The sequence below is a fragment of the Nematostella vectensis genome, chromosome 2 (genome assembly GCF_932526225.1).
Source record: "Nematostella vectensis chromosome 2, jaNemVect1.1, whole genome shotgun sequence".
Taxonomy (NCBI): Eukaryota; Metazoa; Cnidaria; class Anthozoa; order Actiniaria; family Edwardsiidae; genus Nematostella; species Nematostella vectensis.
In genome coordinates, this window is record NC_064035.1 from 12,982,421 (window position 1) to 13,002,282 (window position 19,862).

The 19,862-nt window shown below is 39.7% G+C and overlaps 2 protein-coding genes across 3 annotated transcripts; one reads left to right on the plus strand and one right to left on the minus strand.

The window, feature by feature from the left end:
* Nucleotides 1-28: 28 nt before the first annotated feature.
* On the plus strand, nucleotides 29-1,477 carry LOC5521644 (dnaJ homolog subfamily B member 4). Its single transcript, XM_032367033.2, has one exon. The coding sequence runs from the start codon at nucleotides 174-176 to the stop codon at nucleotides 1,227-1,229; it is 1,056 nt and encodes a 351-aa protein (XP_032222924.1). The 5' UTR covers nucleotides 29-173; the 3' UTR covers nucleotides 1,230-1,477.
* Nucleotides 1,478-2,672: 1,195 nt separating this feature from the next.
* Nucleotides 2,673-19,844, minus strand: LOC5521749 (ATP-dependent zinc metalloprotease FTSH 4, mitochondrial). 2 transcript variants are annotated; one of them, XM_032367035.2, is made up of 21 exons: nucleotides 19,703-19,844; nucleotides 17,778-17,948; nucleotides 14,915-15,080; nucleotides 14,319-14,399; nucleotides 13,885-13,994; nucleotides 13,367-13,459; nucleotides 12,858-12,902; nucleotides 12,559-12,679; nucleotides 12,161-12,256; nucleotides 11,865-11,935; nucleotides 11,695-11,785; nucleotides 11,286-11,438; nucleotides 10,522-10,654; nucleotides 10,189-10,251; nucleotides 9,982-10,094; nucleotides 9,477-9,632; nucleotides 9,198-9,293; nucleotides 8,562-8,744; nucleotides 8,176-8,249; nucleotides 4,439-4,525; nucleotides 2,673-3,770 (listed from the first exon to the last, which is right to left on the minus strand). In XM_032367035.2, exons 1-21 carry the CDS (start codon nucleotides 19,730-19,732, stop codon nucleotides 3,624-3,626), a joined length of 2,280 nt encoding a protein of 759 aa, XP_032222926.2. In that variant the 5' UTR covers nucleotides 19,733-19,844; the 3' UTR covers nucleotides 2,673-3,623. The 2 variants fall into 2 exon arrangements, with proteins under 2 accessions (XP_032222926.2, XP_032222927.1); XM_032367036.2 differs by lacking the exons at nucleotides 17,778-17,948; nucleotides 19,703-19,844 and adding an exon at nucleotides 15,719-15,838.
* Nucleotides 19,845-19,862: the final 18 nt, after the last annotated feature.

The window sequence follows — 19,862 nt, forward strand, 5'->3', positions numbered from 1 at the left end:
ACTCGCGTGACCGTGATTCAGCACATGTTTACTTCGAATTATTTCGCGAATGTTGTGGAAAGATCGAGAAGCCGAAATGGGAGGGTATATAAACAGCCGCGCTTGCTTGCAAGTCAATTCTACGAGAAAACGATATAGACAAGAGCAGAGAGTCATTATCTACGATAAAAAATATGGGTAAAGACTACTACGCAGTGCTAAACGTTGACAAAGCAGCGAGTGCAGACGACATCAAGAAAGCTTATCGAAAACAAGCTTTGAAATATCACCCGGACAAAAACAAAAGTCCAGGAGCTGAAGAGAAATTTAAAGAAATCTCTGAAGCTTACGAAGTTCTGAGTGACCCCAAAAAGAAAGAGATCTACGACCAATATGGCGAAGAAGGCCTCAAAGGCACACCACCACCACAAAATGGAGGCGGCCATGGTTTTTCCGGTGCAAATTTTGGTCCCGGTTTCACTACGTTCACTTACACAAGTGGGGATGCCCGAGAAACCTTTTCCAGAGTATTCGGAGACGAAGATCCGTTCGCAGATCTGATCGGTGGACTTGGAGGGTTTAGTTTCTTTAATGGAATGGGCTCACACCAGCGAAAAGGACGTGTTCACTCTAACTTCAACATGATGGACGATGAAAACATGAACTCTTTTGAATTTGGTGCACCGCCGAAGAAACAAAAAGTCCAAGATCCACCGCTCGAAAGGGATCTCTTAGTCAGCCTCGAAGAGCTCTACAAAGGTACAACTAAAAAGATGAAAATTTCAAGAAAAGTCCCCGATCCTAATGGGTCTCAACGATTGGAGGAGAAAATTTTGACAGTGAACGTCAAGCCTGGATGGAAAGAGGGTACAAAAATCACATTCCCCAAAGAGGGTGATCGAAAACCTGGAGTCATTCCCGCCGACGTGGTGTTTAAAATCAAGGACAAACCACACAAGCACTTTACAAGAGATGGCGATAACAACTTGGTATACAAAGCTAAGATTTCCCTTCGAGATGCTTTAGGTGGGACTACTATCAGCGTTCCAACCCTTAGTGGGAGAACTGTGCAAGTGCATAATGCCGATGTCATTCAGCCAGGATCATCAAAAAGAATAGTCGGGGAAGGACTGCCCATGCCAAAAGACAATAGCCGTAAAGGGGACTTGATCATTAAATATGATGTTTATTTGCCAAATAACATAACTCCTGCTCAGAAACAGGTTTTAATGAATACTTTGCCTAAGTAGTCCAAATAATAAAACAATGTTGAAAGTATCACACTCGTACCCAGTCTGAAAACTAGGAAGAAGAAGCAAGAGGAGAGAAATATTTAATACAAAGCAATCATTACGATGCTCTAGGGAACCAAAATCCTTTGCTTGTCTTGTTCTCTGTCACCATATATTTAATGACTGGCTACGAGTCTGAGAAAGTATTGAGATATGTAAATAGTTCTGCACAACGAAAATTTTCAATAAATATTGAATACGTAAAAGATTGATTTGATTAATTCTGACTAGACTTCCCCCATACTTATAGTGTATAATGTTATATCACATCTAATTGGCTTAGAGTGTGTAAATTCTTTTACACATTAAAAGATACAGAGGAGTGGATTTTATAAAACCTGTTAACCTCCGAAAATCTCAAGGCTTGAGAACCTTTTGGGGGGAGGGGTGGGGAAGATTTATTTTTTTGGGGATGAGGGGTGGGTACAACCTCGCAGGCATTTGGCGTCAAAAGCTCTTGCAAACAAATCCACTTATAGATCTCATGAGGGTGTTAGATAAATTGCATCGCTATGCAAGGGAATTATTGTTTTAAATATTTTAATAGAAAATAGGCAAAACAACAATTTTCTATAAAATAATTTTTCGGAAGCGATAAAAATCGCTAAAAAGCGGGATATTTGGTGCTCAATGCAGGAGAAGGGGTCCAAAATCTTGAGACACCCACCTAATGCGGGGGAGTTGACAGGTATGTTTTATGAGTGTTAAAAAGCCCCCAATTATTCTTATGAAGATATGCTCTGACCAGCACAACCCCAAGTCTGCTTAGATCTTGACTTGCTCACCCAACCATATGCCCTAACTCAAACACGGACGGACACATAGTACTTTTCTCTGCAAGCCATATGGTACCTTAAACACAAATACAAGCCAAGAACAAATGTGCTTATAGAACAGGAATGATGGCATCAACGTAAATGACTAGCCTCTTCCCCTGGCTTCTATTGGCTGAGCAGCTTAATGACTTCCCTTTCAATTTGCCTCTTGCCACAAAAGAATCATGTGACTGCTTAACACATAGAATAGGTGGCAACACAGGCTGTTGCAAGATGCCTGGGAACGAGGCTAGTCAATGACAACCAAGATTACCTGAAATGCCCTGAAGTTCGTGATAATCATATCTCTTAGGTTTAAACATTTGCTTCAGTCAAACCTAATGCACTTTCTCTGGAGTAATAATTGCTGTTGACCAAACCCCCAAAGTGCTATACATTAGGATTTAAATTTATGTTTTTATGGGAATCTTACTCAGGAAAGCATACACAAGGTATTTGCTATTTCTCTTTATAAGATAACCAAAATAAGAGGTTATCTTGAATCAGACCTCCCCAATTGTATGGCCCTGTAGCTATAAGACAACAAATGTAAGATCATTATTGTCTCATCAAATCTTTTAGAAAGTGATGTTAATAATTTGCATTTATTTTCATCAGTAGCTGCTAGGAATGATACAACAAGAACTAAAATATTTAAAAAGCTAAGCACATCTGTTATAGAAGTTCATTAAATGGAAGGTTCATTAAATGGAACAGCTGAAATACAGTTTCCCTTGCTTATGAATGGCTGGTTGTGGATTCCAGATCAATCAAGCAATTTGAAAACAGATGTGTATGTGTTACAATATTTTGGGAACATATTTCAGGGCCTTAGCTCTTGCAATTGGAGGAATGCAGGCACTATTTTTTATCTTATGCGCATTTTTTGAATAAAATCCTTGCTCTCCTGGGGGTTGGTAGTGGTGGTGGTGGTGGTGGTGGTGGTGGGGGGGGGGGGGGGGGGTGGCAACTGGGGCCACTGTGCTAGCTAGGGCTCTGAGCTTGATGACATTTTTGAGTGCATAATTTCAACAAAACAAAGGTTTTCTTGGAATTACACACTGATACAGGTGTGTAGCAGGGGGTGTGGCACTATGGGCACGAGCCCCCCAAAATATTTAAAAAAAAAAAGGAAATGACAAGTAGGGGTGTGGCTGTGCCCCACATTGTTTTCTTATTGTTTCTGTATCATGCCCCCCCTCCCAATCATTCAAGGCCTGCTATGGCTATGGATGATCAGGTTTACTATGTGTTTTTCAGCCATTCAATAATTTTTCTGATCAAAAAATAATTAAGTTAGAACTAACATAGTTTTTTTCTATCTTCTCTTTGCCCTTACTGTTGTTGGCTTGCATGGAGGCAACATGTTAGACTATTTACTTCCTACATCGATTGAGTTGTTAAGCCAATGTTCGAGTTACAGTATTCTTACATTATCTGTCCGTGTCAGGTAACATAAAATAGAGTCCTTAAATCTAAGGCCATTCTTTCTATGGCTCAAAAGTTGTTGGTACAGATTCCTCTAATCAATTCAGTGTCATAGGTCTCTATTAATCGGCTCCCCTCTAATAACTCGTCCAATCTCCTCTGCATTCAGTGTCTCATACTTCAGTAATGCTTCAGCCAGGCGCTTGTGCTCTTTCGCTTGTGATTGTAGAATATTTTTTGCTCGCTCATATGCCTCCTGTAAAACAACCAACACATAAATTATGACTTTCTTAATTAAGTTCAGTTCATTCCCTACAAGGTAAACAAATAACAAAAACATTATGACTCGTTCATGGGGTTCCCTGACATTAAGCATTGTTGCAGAAGCACAGCAGAAACAAGATGCTAGATAATAAGAGGGAGTGGGGACTTAAAGTACTTTTATTTTCTACACACGCTATTCCCTGAGGGAAAAGTCTTCCCATGTCAATCTGATAGGGATGCTCATAGTTTTTTTTAGGAACCAAAAGCAGGCCTCAGGTATTTTTTGAGGGATATTGAGAGAAAATGGGGTTTGCAAAAAGAGGCGCTACAAGTGAACATCTCTGCCACTTTTACCCTAAAGAGGATGATGCTCATGTTGTTTACACATTCGTTTGTTTGAAAATGCTTGTATTTGCGTCAATACTCCAAATACCTTTTATCTATTTTCTCACTTTAGTGTGGAGAAGGACCTCAGTAATAAACACTTTGCACAATAAAAGTTTGATGCCCCCTTTTATCTGATCTCTAAACCTTATTTTCACTGTGTTGAAAGTTAAAACCATAAAATGAACATCACAAACAAATAAACATCCCCTAGTTTGTCTCCAAGCACGCCTGGTCCCTGAAAGTACAAAGGCATGGAGAAGAGAAGGATCTTACCGCTAGTAAATGCTTGACTTCATTTTCAATAAGTAGTCTTGTGTCTGGGCTTAGAGTCTCATCTTCCTTTACCTGCACAGTGCCAACCTAAAATAATAAACCTTAGTAAGAAAGGATTTGTGGTGGTACCACCTGTTGTCATGATAGTGTCATGAGGATGGTGTCATGATAGGGTTGCGAGGATGGTGTCATGATAGTGTCATGAGGATGGTGTCATGATAGGCCTGTGAGGATGGTGTCATAATAGGGTTGTGAGGGTGGTGTCATGATAGGGTTGTGAGGATGGTGTCATGATAGGGTTATGAGGATAGTGTCATGGTAGGGTTGTGAGGATGGTGCCATGATAGGGTTGTGAGGATGGTGTCGTGATAGGGTTGTGAGGATGGTGTCATGATGGGTTGTGAGGGTGGTGTCATGATAGGGTTGTGAGGATGGTGTCATGATAGGGTGGTGAGGATGGTGTCATGATAGGGTTGTGAGGATGGTGTCATGATCGGGTTGTGAGGATGGTGTCATGGTAGGTTGTGAGGATGGTGTCATTATATGGTTGTGAGGATGGTGTCATGATAGGGTTGTGAGGATGGTGTCATTATAGGGTTGTGAGGATGGTGTCATGATAGGGTGGTGAGGGTGGTGTCATGATAGGGTTGTGAGGATGGTGTCATGGTAGGGTGGTGAGGATGGTGTCATGATAGGGTTGTGAGGATAGTGTCATGATAGGGTGGTGAGGATGGTGTCATGATAGGGTTGTGAGGATAGTGTCATGATAGGGTTGTGAGGATGGTGTCATGATAGGGTTGTGAGGATGGTGTCATGGTAGGGTTGTGAGGATGATGTCATGATAGGGTTGTGAGGATGGTGTCATGATAGGGTTGTGAGGGTGGTGTCATGATCGGGTTGTGAGGATGGTGTCATGATAGGGTTGTGAGGATGGTGTCATGATAGGGTTGTGAGGATGGTGTCATGATAGGGTCATGAGGATGGTGTCATGATAGGGTTGTGAGGATGGTGTCATGGTAGGTTGTGAGGATGGTGTCATGGTAGGGTTGTGAGGATGATGTCATGATAGGGTTGTGAGGATGGTGTCATGATAGGGTTGTGAGGGTGGTGTCATGATCGGGTTGTGAGGATGGTGTCATGATAGGGTTGTGAGGATGGTGTCATGATAGGGTTGTGAGGATGGTGTCATGATAGGGTCATGAGGATGGTGTCATGATAGGGTGGTGAGGATGGTGTCATGGTAGGGTTGTGAGGATGGTGTCATGATAGGGTGGTGAGGATGGTGTCATGGTAGGGTTGTGAGGATGGTGTCATGATAGGGTTGTGAGGATGGTGTCATGATAGGGTTGTGAGGATGGTGTCATGATAGGGTGGTGAGGGTGGTGGTGTCATGATAGGGTGGTGAGGGTGGTGTCATGATAGGGTTGTGAGGATGGTGTCATGATAGGGTCATGAGGATGGTGTCGTGGTAGGGTTGTGAGGATGGTGTCATGATAGGGTGGTGAGGGTGGTGTCATGATAGGGTTGTGAGGATGGTGTCATGATAGGGTGGTGAGGATGGTGTCATGATAGGGTGGTGAGGATGATGTCATGATAGGGTTGTGAGGATGGTGTCATGATAGGGTTGTGAGGATGGTGTCATGATAGGGTCATGAGGGTGGTGTCATGGTAGGGTTGTGAGGATGGTGTCATGGTAGGGTCATGAGGATGGTGTCATGATAGGGTTGTGAGGATGGTGTCATGATAGGGTTGTGAGGATGGTTTCATGATAGGGTTGCGAGGATGGTGTCATGATAGGGTTATGAGGGTGGTGTCATGGTAGGGTTATGAGGATGGTGTCATGATGGGTTGCGAGGATGGTGTCATGGTAGGGTTATGAGGGTGGTGTCATTGTAGGGTTGTGAGGATGGTGTCATGATAGGGTGGTGAGGATGGTGTCATGGTAGGGTTGTGAGGATGGTGTCATGATAGGGTTGTGAGGATGGTGTCATGATAGGGTCATGAGGGTGGTGTCATGGTAGGGTTGTGAGGATGGTGTCATGGTAGTGTCATGAGGATGGTTTCATGATAGGGCTGTGAGGATGGTGTCGTGATAGGGTCATGAGGATGGTGTCATGATAGGGTCATGAGGATGGTGTCATGATAGGGTTGTGAGGATGGTGTCATGATGGGGTTGTGAGGATGGTGTCATGATAGGGTGGTGAGGATGGTGTCATGATAGGGTCATGAGGATGGTGTCATGATATGGTTATGAGGATGGTGTCATGATAGTGTCATGAGGATGGTGTCATGATAGGGTTGTGAGGATGGTGTCATGGTAGGGTTGTGAGGATGGTGTCATGATAGGGTTATGAGGATGGTGTCATGATAGTGTCATGAGGATGGTGTCATGATAGGGTTGCGAGGATGGTGTCATGGTAGGGTTGTGAGGATGGTGTCATGATAGGGTGGTGAGGATGATGTCATGATAGGGTCATGAGGATGGTGTCATGATAGGGTAGTGAGGATGGTGTCATGGTAGGGTTGTGAGGATGGTGTCATGATAGGGTGGTGAGGGTGGTGTCATGATAGGGTGGTGAGGGTGGTGTCATGATAGGGTTGTGAGGATGGTGTCATGATAGGGTCATGAGGATGGTGTCGTGGTAGGGTTGTGAGGATGGTGTCATGATAGGGTGGTGAGGGTGGTGTCATGATAGGGTTGTGAGGATGGTGTCATGATAGGGTGGTGAGGATGGTGTCATGATAGGGTGGTGAGGATGATGTCATGATAGGGTGGTGAGGATGGTGTCATGGTAGGGTTGTGAGGATGGTGTCATGATAGGGTGGTGAGGGTGGTGTCATGATAGGGTGGTGAGGGTGGTGTCATTATAGGGTGGTGAGGATGATGTCATGATAGGGTCATGAGGATGGTGTCATGGTAGGGTTGTGAGGATGGTGTCATGATAGGGTGGTGAGGATGGTGTCATGATAGGGTGGTGAGGGTGGTGTCATGATAGGGTTGTGAGGATGGTGTCATGATAGGGTGGTGAGGGTGGTGTCATGATAGGGTTGTGAGGATGGTGTCATGATAGGGTCATGAGGATGGTGTCGTGATAGGGTTGTGAGGATGGTGTCATGATGGGTTGCGAGGATGGTGTCATGATAGGGTTGTGAGGATGGTGTCATGATATGGTTATGAGGATGGTGTCATGATAGTGTCATGAGGATGGAGTCATGATAGGGTTGTGAGGATGGTGTCATGGTAGGGTTGTGAGGATGGTGTCATGATAGGGTGGTGAGGATGGTGTCATGATAGGGTCATGAGGGTGGTGTCATGATAGGGTTGCGAGGATGGTGTCATGATAGGGTGGTGAGGGTGGTGTCATGATAGGGCTGTGAGGATGGTGTCATGGTAGGGTCATGAGGATGGTGTCATGGTAGGGTCACGAGGATGGTGTCATGATAGGGTTGCGAGGATGGTGTCATGATAGGGTGGTGAGGATGGTGTCATGATAGGGTGGTGAGGATGGTGTCATGATAGGGTGGTGAGGATGGTGTCATGATAGGGTTGTGAGGATGGTGTCATGATAGGGTTGTGAGGATGGTGTCATGATAGGGTTGTGAGGATGGTGTCATGATAGGGTTGTGAAGATGGTGTCATGGTAGGGTTGTGAGGATGGTGTCATGATAGGGTTGTGAAGATGGTGTCATGGTAGGGTTGTGAAGATGGTGTCATGATACAGAGTAAACAAAGTTACCTTCTCACTCATGCCATAGGTTGTTACCATTGCTTTGGCCAGGTTTGTTGCGGCCTGGAAGTCTGATGATGCCCCTAAAAGAGAAATGTTTTCAGTTGATAACTGTAATTCTGTACATAGGCTAAAATAAACCACTTGGTGAGTATCTGACCCACTGTGATCTTTAAATAAGGTCCTCTACCATGAATAACCAGTGCAGTAGTAGGCCTTGAAATATTGGGGGGGAACAATACAGAAACATTAAGAATATATTTTGGGGCACAGCCACACCCCTACTGGTCATTTCCTCATATTTTTAAAATTTATTTGGGGGGGGGGGGTTTGAGGGCAAGTGCCCCCAGTGCCCCATCCCATGCTACGACCCTGACAATATTCCCTAGACTTACCAGTTGTAATATTTTCTTTGCCAAAGATGATTTCCTCAGCAACCCTGCCAGCCATACTGACATCTATACGAGCAAGGAGCTGTTTCTTGGTCCACTGTAGTTCGTCTTTCTCTGGTAACTGAGAAACCATTCCAAGAGCCTGTCCACGAGGCATGATAGTGGCTTTGTGTAGTGGAAGGGAGCCTGAATATGTCAACAACACATGACAGTATGAGGGTGTGCTGGCTTTGTCAACTACGTAACAATCTCTGATAATTTAATTGAAAATGCAAAAAATATTATAACATTGTAAAGACAGTGTGTCTATTGGAAGTTTCTTTTAGGATGTGACTGTTAATTTAGAGCAAATGGGCTGTTAAATAGTGCAGATTCTAATAGATTATTTTGTCTCTTGTCGATTGAGGAAAACTGAAAACGCACAAAAATATTTCAATATTGTAAAAGCAGTGAGTGTGTCTATTGGGAATTTCTTTGAGGATGTGACTGATAATTTAGAACTAATGGCCTGTTAAATAGCACAGATTCTAATAGAGACTTTTGTCTCTTGTTTGTTGAGGTTTCTGTCAGCCCTCCGGAAGTAAACTGTTGACAATGCTGCTCAAAATAAGCACCCACTCTTGACTACCGTATGCTTACCTTCAGTATAGAACGCAACAAGAGCGTGTCCTCCTTCGTGGTAGGCCACTATTTTTCTGTTTTCACTATTTATCACAGCGCTCTTACGCTCAGGCCCTGCAATTAGTGCGACAACAAATTTAAAAAGAGGGTTAAGTAAAAGATATGCTCTATAGTGAGTTAAATAGGGGAGAAAGTGAGGCTATCATAGGCAGCACACTTTAAACTTAAATTATTGTAATTTATACATAAGTTTAATTAATTTTCTCTGTGTATGGGATTCTTTTGCAGTCATAGTACCCATAATGATTTTGTCCTTAGCATACTCCAAGTGCTTGTTCATGACACTTGAATCCCCAGATGTAGCAGCTTTGAGTGCAGCTTGATTGACAAGATTAGCCAAGTCTGCCCCTGAGAAGCCAGACGTTCCTCTTGCTAATACCTCAATATCCACTTCTACGGGAGAAAAAAAATAGAAACCATTATAAGCTTACAATAAAGAAACAGTATATAACAAAACAAATATGAAACTATTATAAGCTCATAACAAAGCAACAGTGTATGACAAAACAAATATGATACTATTATAACTTCATAATAAAGCAAAAGTGTAAAACAAAGGAAATTGTTATGTAAAAAGTTAAAATTAGTTTTAAAATATCAGAATATAGAATCTCCTTGAATAAAAATCGAGAAAGACTTTTGTAATGGAAATTAGCATTCAAGTTATACAGCGTGTAAGTTATGCATGTTTTGAACTTTCAAAATAAAATACAAACATTAATCCCACAGAGAAGACTCTCACCATTTGAGATTGTGACATTTTTCAGGTGAACTTTAAGGATATTGAGCCTTGCCCTAACATCAGGCATTGGGACGTTGATCTTGGTATCAAACCTCCCAGGCCGCACTAATGCCCTGTGCAACAGAATTCAGAATTGGTTAGTAACAATCAATAGCATAATTATTGCGTTTGTCAAATGTTCTAAAAGTAAAAAGCTTAAACACTTACTTGTCTAAGACCTCAGGAAAGTTGGTGGCTCCTATGACAACAATTCCTTCTGACTTTTCAAATCTGTTGAGATTACACCAAAAAAAAGGTTACAGTAAGCACCAATTTTTGTTACAAAAGCATTAAATTATATTCTAAAGTTGTTCCTTGCTCATTATTCTTGAAACAAATGCCTTTGTGACAACAAAAAAATGACAGACTGACAGTAATGCCCTCTTTTTTTTTAATGTGTACAACAATACATAGATCATGTAATAAGTTAGGAACCTCTCAGACTAGTGAGTAGCTGAATGGTGCATTTTCTGAATGGCTCCAAGTATTTGCAGAACTCACCCATCAAGTTCCACCAGGAGTTGGTTAAGCGTCATTCTAGAGTAGGGCTGATGGTCATGTACAACACGGGAGCCCCCAATTGCGTCCAACTCATCCACGAACACTATGCAGGGTGCATGCTCCTTGGCAGCCGCTGAAATAAGATTGAGGTATATTGACTACAGCTCAAACATCTTGATTAAGACTGGGGGAAAAACGAGTCACACTAAACAGGGGTACATGCACCTTGGCAGCAGCTGAAATAAGATTGAAGTATATTATTGACTACAGCTCAAACAACATGATTAAGAGTGGGGGGAAATGAGTCACACTAAACAGGGGGACATGCACCTTGGCAGCCGCTGAAATAAGATTGAGGTATATTATTGACTACAGCTCAAACAACATGATTAAGAGTGGGGGAAAAATGAGTCACACTAAACAGGGGGACATGCACCTTGGCAGCAGCTGAAATAAGATTTAAATATATTATTGACTACAGCTCAAACAACATGATTAAGAGTGGAAAAAATGAGTCCAAATAAGAATAAGTCCGAATAAGATAGTACTATTTTTGCAAGGCATTTAATGTTATAATTATGTAATTTGCAGGAACAGCAAGTTTTAAATTTATACAGTTGTAGTAGTTCCAAGTGATAAAATTTTAAAGGCTGAAAAAAAAATTGAACCCCAATGATTGATTACTAATACATCAAGTTACATCAACATTCAAGTCATAAAAATCACAACTGACTCAACCATATATATCAAATATTCAAGCTTACCAAATAGGTTTCTGACTCGAGCTGCTCCAACACCAACAAACATCTCATCAAACTCTGAGCCTGAGCAGAAAAAGAACGGGACCCCTGCCTCGCCAGCCACAGCTTTGGCTAGCAGGGTCTTCCCCGTGCCAGGAGACCCGATCAATAGCACCCCTGTACACACAAGTTGCACTTAGGAATACTACTCTAACCTCTGAATGTTGTACTACATTAGTACAACAAATTCGCTTGAGCTCTATAAACATTAAAGATTGTAAGTGAAGGACCCTTTTTAAGGATTGTTACTGTAGTACTACATTTATTACCAAACTTATAGCCATTCAAGTTAAGGAACCTGTGATATCATAGAGGTACATCAATGTGTACATCAATTTAAAACATCAAAGCTCTTTTGTTTGTAATCTTTTACCTGTGGGAAGTTTTCCTCCAAGTCTCTTGAACTTCTCTGGATTTCTTAGAAACTCTACAACTTCTTGCAGTTCCTCTTTAGCCTCATCAACCTTTTCAACAAAAGAGGGGAATACAAATGACAGTGTGTTCCAGCTACTAATTGTAATAAAAGAGATCAAAATAACTCACCCCTTGCACATCTTCAAACCTAAACTTTCTGTCAACAGTGTCGGGCAGGATTTCCTTCTGGTTCGTCGTCACTTATGAAAAGAAATAAGAAGAATTAATGGCACATGCCACACAATACACACTGCACAACTAATGGTTTCTTTTTTTAATACTGCAAAAGCAAAGTATCATCTTCTAGTATTGTTACAGATGCAATAAAGCAATAAAAGGCAAAGAAGCAATAAAAGCTGCAGAACAAAGATACCAACAGGTATTTATGATCTTAACAGAGCGTTGGGATGCTCGAAACCACATACTTTTCATTTGTAACTGAGCTTCAATAACTGAAAGGATCAAGAACAAGCCAATCAAGAAACGGATGGTGTTCCAAAGCTGTTCCTTGAAAAATGCTCCTGTTAAAACAAAACATCAAAAAATCATGGACACAAAAAATAAATTCTTGGAAATATTGAAAATGGTATATTTAGTGAATCTGATTACTGGGGAACCCTGAATGTAAAATCCCTGCAATTTTGATCAGCCTCTTAATTCCTCATTATAATAGTTTTCAGTTGTTTCTACTCTGACAATTTGCCTCACTGCTAACACCATTTTTTGTCAAAATAAAGGATTTGAGTTAGCAGGATTCCATTGTTAGTAGTAGAAAGAGCAATGACAGATTGATAATAAAGCAGTTGTAAATATTAATTGTTACCTTTTTGAGACTGAATTACCACATGTACAGGTTTGTCCTCTGTGCCATTATCAGGGAAAGACTTGCGTGAGCTGTAAGGGGTTTCTTTGGGAATTGCAAAACTACTACTGTATGGGTTCAACTGTTAAAGGAAGATAAATTGGTGTTCAAATAAAGACATGCTAAAATTCAACCTTTAGTTGTTATAATCCAATCATTTGTACTTATCAAGATGGCCTACTTAAACCAAAATATTTATTTGAGGATTAAGCCACAAATGATCAACACAAAAAAACATAAAAAATTAAATTCACAAATACCTTTTCTAGTTCAGAGGAATTGACTCTATCTGCCAGTACTAATGCCTAAAACAAAGTGTTTAACAATTAGTATTCAGCAAAAAAAACACTAAATAAATAGATTTTGGTTAACAAGATTAAACAAGAAAATTTGGAAAAGTTTGAACTGCCCATTACGCAAGAGGGGTAGCCTTTTGTTTGATGGAAACGATTTTATCACTTCATAGCAAACAAAATCAGCTTGAATTAATGTAACATTCTACCTATCCAAAAAAATGTTATAAAATAATGCAGATAGCATTTTTATCATTTAAGAAATTAGAGTTTTTCAAAATAAAAGCAAATAGAGAGCAATCAACATAATTCAGAGACATTAAGGGTAGGGGGGAGACTCTTGAAGAATATAGAGAACCATAAAATTCAATGAGCCCTTTATCGGGTTATTTAGTCTCTAGTAAAAGGGAGGGGGTGGTATATTGTCTATGAATTATAAGAAAATCTGTCCAAGAATTACAATGGAAATGACATACTTTCAGGTATTCCTTTCTAACAGACTCGTCTGAGGCATACCGGCCACTCTCATATCTCCTGATCACGTAATCTGGGTCCTCTGACACCATCACCTGGGAAATGCAATACCCACGTGTCAACACCCCTGCAAGTCACCAGTTACAGGTGCATACCCAGGTTTTGTTGAAGGGGATAATATGTATGGGTGTCATATGGAAAATGCATAACATCTGAAGACCTTCTCAATGAGAAATTTTCCACTTTTTATCACTGAAGAGAAGGGGGGGGGGGCTAGTCATAAATATCCTGGAAAAAGGATAACCTTAATAAAGATTACCCACTTTTTGGAGCTTAAAGGGGAATTGGGGTGACCATAGATATCATCACCACCATAACACCAAAGTAACCAATGTGTCACAAGATGCCAATAAATTCTGTCTTTCCGCTTGAAGGGGGGGATCAAGGAGTTTCTTGAAAAGGGGGTGCCTTTTGCCTCCCTGAGCAACATGCCTGTTTAAAGAATTATTGCTCAACTCACCCTGAGGTATTCAGCCTGAGCCTTGGGATTGTCCTCCTCGCTGTTTGCTCTTTCCTCCAGCATCTGGAGTCTCTTCACGGATGCAGCAGAGTGAATGTGTCTGACTCCCACTGAATGAACATATAGAAACTCAAGGCTAGGACATGATATGAGATTGTCAAAAAAAAAAAAAAAAAACAGGGCTGCTAAATTGTTCCATAAAAATCAATAGTATAGTGTCCCTTTTTTGTGGCTAGGCAATTTCCAAACTACAGTGCTACTCTCTTCATATCATTTATATACATTTCTCTTTTAAGACTGAATTTTTGAGCAAATGAAGTAACTTCTAAGGAATTGGTCCATCACCCAGCATATCACCCATCTTGCCCTGAATTCACTTATGTGCTATCTTTGTTCTAAAATGATTTAAAACAGCAAATAAGAGAATAACTTACATTTGGTGGGGATGTTGTGCCAAGTAAGTCTTGAGAATAGTGAGTGAAGCCGGTGGTTATGAGATGATGGATGTGAGAAACCTGAGAAGGAATACATCAATGCAACTGCTTTATTAAATAGAAGAATGCTTTGACCATTCATTCTTTGACCAGTCTCTTGCATCCATCACATATATGGCAGTTTGATTCAAAATGGATCCATAATTGGCACATATCCAAAATGGCACATATCCTATGTATATAATTTACATACCTACAAATTGTCATATTTGCAACATAAATAAAATAAGTCATCAGACAACTACTATAGTTGCCTTATGAGGAAATTTGCCTAGTGGTTAGTATCCAAACAACTTGGTGCCCTCATCTCCACCCCTTGGCCACCCAAAAACACAGTATTTTTATTTTCTAAAGAAATTCCATATGTTCAGCATGTAATATCCATGTCTGCATACCCTCCCTTAACAAATCCTGATTACCCATGTATTGGTCCAAGGCTAGAATGTGGATAATTTGACTTGGAAATAACATTTTTAAATTTAATGGCATGATTTAACATAACTGTTGTAATAACTGGTCAGTACTTATGTTCTTACCCTGTTTGTTGGCAAGGAAAGAATCACAGGAAACATAAGAGACAGACCAAGGCGATGTACTCTTCATGGACTGTGGATGAAGGGATAGGGGGCCCTCTATTGCCTTCTCCCAGTCTTTTGGTAAGTTTCTCAACCCAAGCTCCTCAAACAGCCATGCATGAGATGTCTAAACAAGAACAGACCACAATGAGCTGGAACAAGTTTTTTCTTGAAACTTCCCTAGTTGCAAAACTTTCAAACTAAAATGTTTAACTAGTAAATAGGGAAGAGAAGAGATCTTTAAATGTTAGCAAACCCAAACTGATGTCAACAACAACAAAATTACTTTCACTACAATGAATTCATCCTCGGGGACCCAGGGCATCCTGAAGATCAGGGACACAGGAAGCGTGAGAGAAAGAATGAGAAGGAAAAGACGCCCTGGGCAACTGCTCTGTAAAACTGCATGTCAAATTTCAGCATATTCTTTCCAGGAACAAAATAAAATACCCGCAATAATTGATTAGGCTACTGTCATATAATGTGTTAAAATTCTAGAAAGGCGCAAAATCGCTATTGATGAATAAGCGAGGGCCATGTGTTTGTACAAGTTTTGTTTGATATTTAGTTTAGCTGATTGAGAAAGAATTGTGAAAAATTAATTTGTGGCAATCTTTCATCTTCTATTTTGTCTTTCTAACAGAGGCTTTTTTTGCAGGTCTGAAGCCAGAATCAAAATTTTACCAAGGCAGGTGTTTTATCTCATACATTTCGATTGTGAAACACTAAACATCAAAATTATACTAAGGCAAGTGCCTCACTTGCCTCATGCTGGCTACAGCCCTGCCTTGTGTTTCTCGGACTCAAAAGTTGCAGTTTTGGCTAGTCACTTTTTCAGCACAAATTCAAACAAACAACGTGAAACCAGAGACGCGAATCGGCAAGTACTAAAACAAAGAGAATAAAAAGCTTTGCTTGCATTTTACTTGTTTGTTTTAACAGCTTGACTTGGACTGAACTATAGAAGAGCGATCGGCGTCAGTGACAAATGTACATGCACACGCTCAACCCACATTGAAGACATATATTATATATACTTTACCGTCATCCCAAAGAACAGTCACAGGTCAATGACAAAGCCCTTTTAAAGTACTAAACGGGAAGTTGAACACCGGAAGTATATATTTCATCTAAGGATTACTGTGTTGCTAAAGCACAGAAAGACCACAAAAAGTTTATGGATGATCCATCTGACTATCCGACCATCCAACGATCGAGTGACACAGAAGTTCCTCCAAAAACTGCAGCAAACTCGCTCTCTGATTGGTCTCATTATAATTAAACTAGAAGTTCTCGTGGAGAAGTGAAGTACTCGAGCTCTTATATTGGTTGGTCATTCAATAGCAATGGTTAAATCTATATTATTTTAGATTTTTATGGGGCAGTTGGCACATTTTCCATAAGCCAGATTCATGCAAGACCCCCTTTTCTTTACAGCCACTGTCTTGGCTGATCACTAACCCTTTGTTTCATGGTTTCTCTGTTTGCTTTATAAGAGAAATAGAACAAAAACAAATTGCTTGTAGTCTTATTTCATTAAACAAAAGAAATTATTTAATTGAAGGCATTGTATGTCTAGAAAAGAAAAGGTGAAGTCTGATAACCATAACAAACAGTCTGATTAGTTGTGGAGGGGATGTGCAGTCATAGATACTATGATAAGTAAGTATATTTTATAAAAAAAACCCTGCTTTTTAGTGAGTCAGTGGGAGGGGCACAACCCATGTGCCCAACACGAGCTGCATGCCTGTACATACCCAGTAAGCTATTTGGGTCTAAATGGTGGCAATGATAATAGCTACTGAAAAGAGTACTGCTCATGTATTAACATATAGTGAACTATACAGAATTTATGATCTCCTAATTCTCCCTAACAATAGCTTCCACTGATTTCTAAAGAATCTCTGTGTCTCCTCTGTGGCTGTGTTTGCCTTGGTTTAAAATAATGAAGCAATCAATTTCGTTTTATTTCTAGGGTAATGATTTGCAATCATAGTATTTCTGGACCGAACATTGCTGTGGAAAAATAGACTCGAAATATAAAATACTGCAAACCCAGTATCAAATAAAAAAAAAGTCTGCTTCCAAGACGGCGGCAGCTTGTTACACAGGAAGCCCAAATTGCTAGCAAAGCGAAATTAGACAAATGAGACAAATCAGAGCACTCCTTATTAATAATAATAAAAAAAAAACAGACAGACCTCAAGCTTAGTAACACTTCACAAAACACCTGAATAACAATGCCTACTCAGATTGCAGATTTTGCCTGGAGTCTGTTAAGGGTTGGGTTAGCAGTGAAAAACTTGGGCACAATATCCGACCATGTCTTTGCCTGCTTAAAACTTCATTATAAAATCTGACAACAAAAGGATCCTCAAAGAGTGGACCACTGACTTCCAAATGATTTTTGGGAGCGAAGAGGTTCTTTTTTTATAAAGAAATGATTTTGTGCATCATTGCGACACAAAATATACAGCAGAAACCTTGTAGTACGTCTAGTCTGTGACAAGTTTCATACTTATTTCGAATGTCTGTGATTTCTTGATCAGAATTATTTTGTACATCAAAGGTACAGTTTTCTGTCAATCAGTTATGGTGCTAATTGGAAAAAGCACTGAATTTATTGAAATAGGTGTACGTTCGCTTTTGTTTTCCACATTGCCCAGTCTTGCCAAAAGACTGTTCTACCAGTCTTTTGGCAAGTTTTCAGCCAATAGTTTCATTAAGCAGAGGTAAATAGAATATCACTGGGAGATAAAGAGCTTTAGATGTTTGATTGGATCTATTTGATATAGATTTCATGCAGTATGGCATCCCTATATACCTCTGTGCTGCTAGCAACATTATCGGGTGTCTTCTCTGTTGTTGTCGTTGCGCCTTCATCTGTTTTTGGTACTCTCCAGTTTCTTTTCTGTACGTACGTCATACACCTGGCAGCAGCTGCACTCTTGGCATTGCTCAAAGCTGAGCCAAGCCCTAAAACAACCCCTCCTAACTGCAATAACAATATTATTTAAAAAAAAAACCCATAAGCTGTTACAATGTCTGATAAAGAACTTTATACAACAACTCTGGTAAATTGCATGCTCCGATTGGTCATGGGTCTGTGTGTTATTAGAGGACACATGCCACTTGTTGGTCTGTCCTCAAATAGATGTCATGAACAACAGTCATACAACTCGATTGCATCTTGTTGTTTACTTGTTCATGACATGTTGTGACATCTGTGTATCTATTACAGGACAGACACACACAAAAATGGGATCTATTTGTTAAATTTATTACAGGACAGACACATGCAAAAATGAGATCTATTTGTTAAATATATTACAGGACAGACACAGGCTAAAATGAGATCTATTTGTTAAATATATTACAGGACAGACACATGCTAAAATGAGATCTATTTGTTAAATATATTACAGGACAGACGCATGCTAAAATGAGATCTATTTGTTAAATATATTACAGGACAGACACACGCAAAAATAAGATCTATTTGTTAAATATATTACAGGACAGACGCACGCAAAAATGAGATCTATTTGTTAAATATAATACAGGACAGACACACGCAAAAATGAGATCTATTTGTTAAATATATTACAGGACAGACGCATGCTAAAATGAGATCTATTTGTTAAATATATTACAGGACAGACACACGCAAAAATGAGATCTATTTGTTAAATATATTACAGGACAGACGCATGCTAAAATGAGATCTATTTGTTAAATATATTACAGGACAGACACACGCAAAAATGAGATCTATTTGTTAAATATATTACAGGACAGACGCACGCAAAAATGAGATCTATTTGTTAAATATATTACAGGACAGACACACGCAAAAATGAGATCTATTTGTTAAATATATTACAGGACAGACGCACGCAAAAATGAGATCTGTTTGTTAAATATATTACAGGACAGACACACGCAAAAATGAGATCTATTTGTTAAATATATTACAGGACAGACACACACAAAAATGAGATATATTTGTTAAATATATTACAGGACAGACACACGCAAAAATGAGATATATTTGTTAAATATATTACAGGACAGACACATGCAAAAATGAGATCTATTTGTTAAATATATTACAGGACAGACGCACGCAAAAATGAGATCTGATTGTTAAATATATAATAGTATTTAGGTTTAATGGACTTTAATTTATTCTTGATTGACTTACTGACTCTCCAAAATTGTCCCATCTAAAGTAAAACAAGTTTGGACATTTTAAAAGCCATTGGCAATAATTTTGATTATAACCACAGGGGTAAAATGTTTTATCTCTAATGAATAAACAGGGAATGAATCAAATACTTAGTAAAACTTGTTCTAAAAGAAACTGTTTTCTACTATCTCATGGTAAACAACCAGACAACTTTCAGGGTCGATGAAAGAGTCTGCTACATATATAACTGTAGAAAAGACTATATTGATAGGTGTTTGGCATCCATGTAGGGATGAAGTATTGTCTGGTATAACTGTTAGCGAGAAATAAGCCCTTGATCTACAGTAACGACCAAATTGAGCCAAGCCAGGGTAATTTAACAGCAAATGTTACAAGTTTACTTTTCAGTTACATAATCGATTCGATTTCGGAAAAAAAACGCGTCAAAAAATGAATAACGTGACGATCAATATGATGATTAAGCTGCTTTTACAAGCGATAAACATAGCAAAACCGAGACTAATAACACATTTATAACTACTTTATCGTTTGAACAATACCTGTGGCGTAACTCCACTAGTGGAGAACATCGTAGGGGGTGAAAAATGAGGCAAATCTCTGAAACTTTAGGAGACCTTGCACAGTGTATGTTCGACGAAACGCAGAAAACATTGATTTACCATATTGCATCATGGGCAATGGGTGATACCGCTGACTGAC

Excerpts from the sequence above, each read along its gene's own strand:
- LOC5521644 (XM_032367033.2), top strand. The coding sequence starts at position 174 with ATGGGTAAAGACTACTACGCAGTGCTAAACGTTGACAAAGCAGCGAGT.
- LOC5521749 (XM_032367035.2), bottom strand. The coding sequence starts at position 19,732 with ATGTTCTCCACTAGTGGAGTTACGCCACAG. Across the intron at positions 17,949-19,702 it reads CTAGTGGAGTTACGCCACAG|TTAGGAGGGGTTGTTTTAGG; the intron begins GTATTGTTCAAA and ends TTGTTATTGCAG. Across the intron at positions 10,095-10,188 it reads TTTCCTGAGGTCTTAGACAA|GGCATTAGTGCGGCCTGGGA; the intron begins GTAAGTGTTTAA and ends TCTGTTGCACAG.